A 4,404-nucleotide genomic window follows, 5' to 3' on the forward strand; every position below is an offset into this window, starting at 1 on the left:
GTCGTTGGCGTGAGCGGCGTTGGCGTCGGCGGTGTTAGAGGACAGTGGTGGTGGAAGGGAAAGGGATGGTCACGGATGTGTGACCATGCCGCATACAGGATACGTGATGATATGGCACGCCCTCAAGTAGTCACGTGATCTCACCCCGCAGACTGAACAAAATCATGAATCCTTATTGCAGCTATCACTACCTATACTAATATCTATAACATTACCTTTCCATTCATTGATCAATAGAATTATAAGTCTATATAGTCTATTTCGCTTTTTTGTAGTATTAATAATAATAAGTAATAAGCAATAATGCACTGGAATCACTGGAATCCACTGGACTCCAGTGGATTCTGACTGGACTCATAGTCCACTGGACTGGGACTGGACTCAGAAAAGTGGCTTGTAGTCCAGTGAGAGTCCAGTGGACTGGACTGGACTGGACTGGACTTGAGTCCAGTGGACTGGGGATTGTGCAAGCCAATTTGGCCTGACAAATGGGCCACTGGACTCCACTGGACTCCACTGGAATCCACATGGATTACGTGGGGGATGGTAAAGACCTCGTAATATAACACACTAGAAATATATTATAGTTACTGTAATGTCTAAGCATGCATTCCAGAGATTCCCCCATCAAAAAGGAGATGGATGGAGAACAGATGATGATTTGTTATTACAAGTGGTTTTCAACACAGACAAATAAGAGGCTACAGCCGAAAGTCCTGGCATCATGGGCTTTCACGTGCACTTCTCAACATTATGCCAATGTCACAACATGTGACGTGGTTTCTCTCTTCAACCCACGACAACCACCACACACCAAATACCAACCACGATGCCAACCAGACGCCAACCTCCACCATCAGCAAACATACCAACCACGCCACCAGCCACCACCATGATCAAATGCCCAGCACCACCGTAGGATGGAAATGAGGGCCCAGCACCTTGTCAATGAACGCCCATCACCAATGGTGATGAGCGCCCACGACCCATCACTGACGAACGGCGACGAGCGCCCATTTTGTGATGTCATCTGTCAAACCGGTAAACCGGGCCATAGAAATAAACATGCGAGATCATGCCAAGCTAAGAATAGCTACATCAGCTAACTCCGCATACACATCAAACACTGATGCGTTTGAAAATGAAAGACATGACACTATGAAATCTGTAGTGTTCACAGAGAAAGACTACAAAATATACCACATGTTCTTTAAAAATTCATATTTGTAATTCAGACCGAAGTATCCTGCATTAAAACACATGTAAAACATAAATAGGGGTTCCTGGAGTATATAAGGAGCGCACTGGCAGGTCAAAAGGCAAGCAATCGCCCCCCTGTTGACCAGCTAGTTGCACTCCAAGTAGAGACTTAGGAGGTGGACAGTTGTAATCAATTAAAAGGAGATTTCTTCGTGGTCAGATAAGTACAGTGTGAACGAAGCCAGCATGCTTAAGAAGTTTTAAAGACACAGTATCATTCAGACGAGACAGCGTACTCATACCCTTTGGTTTTGGAGCATAGTGACATAATAAAAACTCACAGGAGTCATAAAAGTCAATTAAAGTCGTGTTTTGTGTTAATAAAAGAAACTGTGATCAAAGGACTTTGCATTTAAGAGACCAAGTTCCCTGAAAGATATACTTTGTTCTATTGAACTATTCTAAACCACACCTTATAATAAAAACCCATTTTGAACGAAAACTCTTGAGACTTAACCTAAGAAGACAAAAGTGGTATTTCTCAATACCAAAGGCCCTCGAACTCATGCACTGAGATTGTGATAGTGTGTGTGTGTGTGTGTGGGTGGGTGGGTGTTTAGGTGTGTAGGGTTTTCCCGATGTGCTTGATCCTTGTTTGCGTGTTTCGCACTTTCACAGTCATCCCTGTGCAACGTGTATCACTGGTAAGCACCCCCATCCCACCTTCTTCCCAACTCACCTCGCTGAGAGACAGGACACAGGATGATGACATGACACGGAATGATGACACAACCAGCACACGCAACACCAACATGATGACAATGCACACCACACCAGCACCATGACCCATGGATGGCAATGAGGCTCACCACTACCCACCCCTGCCTGCAGCCTGGACACAGCACCCGACAACGTGGAATGCACCCAGGACACGCAACGCCGATGGGATGATGACACGTGACATGATGACGACAACCTGGGACAATGACGTGACGTCAACACATGCAACAACGATACGACACACACGACAACGATACGATGCACACAACAACAATACGATGCACACAACAACAATATGACACCATTGCGGGACGACAATGAATGAGGGCCCCACACCAACGGCGACAAGGCTCGCCGCTGTCCCTCTTCCCTTCAACATCCCCCTCCTCTTCTACATCCCCTTTCCCATTCACATTCCCCTTTCCTTCCTTCAACATCTTCCCTACACCCCCTTCCCTTTAACCTTCCCCCTTCCCTTCAACCTCCCCTTCCTGAACATATTTCACATACCCCTTCCCCTTAACATACCCCTTCCCCTTTTAACATCCCCTTTCTCTACCCCTTCCCCTTAACATCCCCCTTCCCCTCTCTTCAACATCCCCTTTCCCATCAACATCCCCCTTCCCATTAACATCCCCTGTCCCATCAACATGTTCCCTACACCCCATTCCCTTTAACATTCCCCCTTCCTTTCAACATCCCTTCCTTCCCTTTAACATCCCCCATCCCTTCTACCTCCCTATTCCCTTTGAAACACTTGTAGTAAATAAGTTTTATGTAGCTATCAAATATACACCAAATTGATTTGGTCAGAGTGGGATGTTGTAAGGAACTCACAGGAATAAGTCAGTACTTTACCCTCCCCGGGTTATTCCATATGGACTAGATGGATTCCATACTTTCCCAGATGGATTCCATGGAATGGCTGGTGGATTCCATACTTCCCCCAGATGGATTCCATGGAATGGTTGATGGATTCCATACTTCCCCTACATGGATTCCATACTTTTTCCACATGGAATCCATACTTTTTTCAAATGGAATCCATACTTTATTCTATATGTTCTAGCACTCTGGGTCCTCGTTTGTGGGTGGTGGGCTCGTTTTGGTGTCTGTGGAGCTGGGTTGCTGTTGCTTTCATCTTCGTTTTGTGGGCGGTCGTGTTGTGAGCAGTTGTGTCGTCTTTGTGGGCAGTCACATTGTCTTTGTGGACGCTGGTTGACGTCTGTGGGTGCTCGTCTTCATTGGTGGGCGGTCGTTGACATTGGTGTGGCGTGGTGGTGGATCTGGTGGGCGAACAGAGATGCCAATGTCAATGTCGTTGTTTGTCATCTGGTTGGCACGTCATGACGTGGCACCTATGGTTTGGGTCAGCAAGGTGAATGGGTGGGGTGGTTTGTTCATGGGTGGAATGAAATGACAACAATGACAAATGTCGTCATCATCATCTGGTTGCCACACCACTGGCTTACCTGGGCTTTCCACTCACCGTCGTTCCCACCCATCCGTGGTCATCATCAGCATCGTTGTTGTTATCATTGCCAGTGTCGTTGTCGTGGTAGTCGTTGGCATTGTCAGCATTGTCGACATCGTTGTCGCGGGTGGTCGTGGCTTGAGATAGTGGGGTGGATGGTGGTGGTGGTGGTGAAAGAAAGAAGTGATGTGGCAACATGACAGCTATAGCTGTCACGTTTGAGACGCCACATGACAAACGATGCTATATACAGACCTTTAGTTTACCTTATAACAAAGCTGGTGTGGCTCAGGTGGTTACAGCGTTGCTTCCATTCATGACATCATGGGTTCAATTCTCTCAGGTGCAAAATTTATTTTTTACTTAAATATAGTAAGGACACTATAAATACTATATCTATATGTATTCTAATGGTATAATGGTCATTAATTCCTTCCATGGAATCCATATGAACTGCTCCATGGAATCCATATGGACTGCTCCATGGAATAAATGTGGATATGCCTGCATTCCATATGGAATTGACCATTCCATGACCATTCCATGATCATTCCACATGGAATCCATGATGTCCATGGAACAACAAATTGGCAGTGGTCTCAGCCAAGATTGATTCCATGGATTCCACATGGATTCCATATGGATTAACCCAGGGAAGGTAAAGACCTCGAATAAGTTGTCATCTGGAACAGCTGAACTAACTTAGCAGAAATCCTGCAAAGCTATGGTATGACCATGGTATGATGATGGTACAACTATGGTATGGTATGGTGCAACTGGTATGGTATGGTGTGGTATGATCATGGTATGGTATGACTATGGTTGGTATGGTATGGTATGACCATGGTATGGTATAGCATGGTATGGCGGTATGGTATGGTATGACCATGGTATGGTATGACAGGTATGGTATGGTATGACAGGTATGGTATGGTATGTATGGTATGTGG

General features: G+C 45.7%; 1 protein-coding gene across 1 annotated transcript; it reads right to left on the reverse strand.

The window, feature by feature from the left end:
* Positions 1–3,174: 3,174 nt before the first annotated feature.
* LACBIDRAFT_335412 (uncharacterized protein) lies at positions 3,175–3,652 on the reverse strand (the record flags this gene model as incomplete). Its single annotated transcript, XM_001890281.1, has 2 exons — positions 3,175–3,312; positions 3,470–3,652. The coding sequence occupies 2 exons, from the start codon at positions 3,650–3,652 to the stop codon at positions 3,175–3,177; spliced, it is 321 nt and encodes a 106-aa protein (XP_001890316.1).
* Between the last annotated feature and the right edge of the window lie 752 nt (positions 3,653–4,404).

The sequence above is a fragment of the Laccaria bicolor genome, genomic scaffold (assembly GCF_000143565.1).
Source record: "Laccaria bicolor S238N-H82 LACBIscaffold_86 genomic scaffold, whole genome shotgun sequence".
Taxonomy (NCBI): domain Eukaryota; kingdom Fungi; phylum Basidiomycota; class Agaricomycetes; order Agaricales; family Hydnangiaceae; genus Laccaria; species Laccaria bicolor.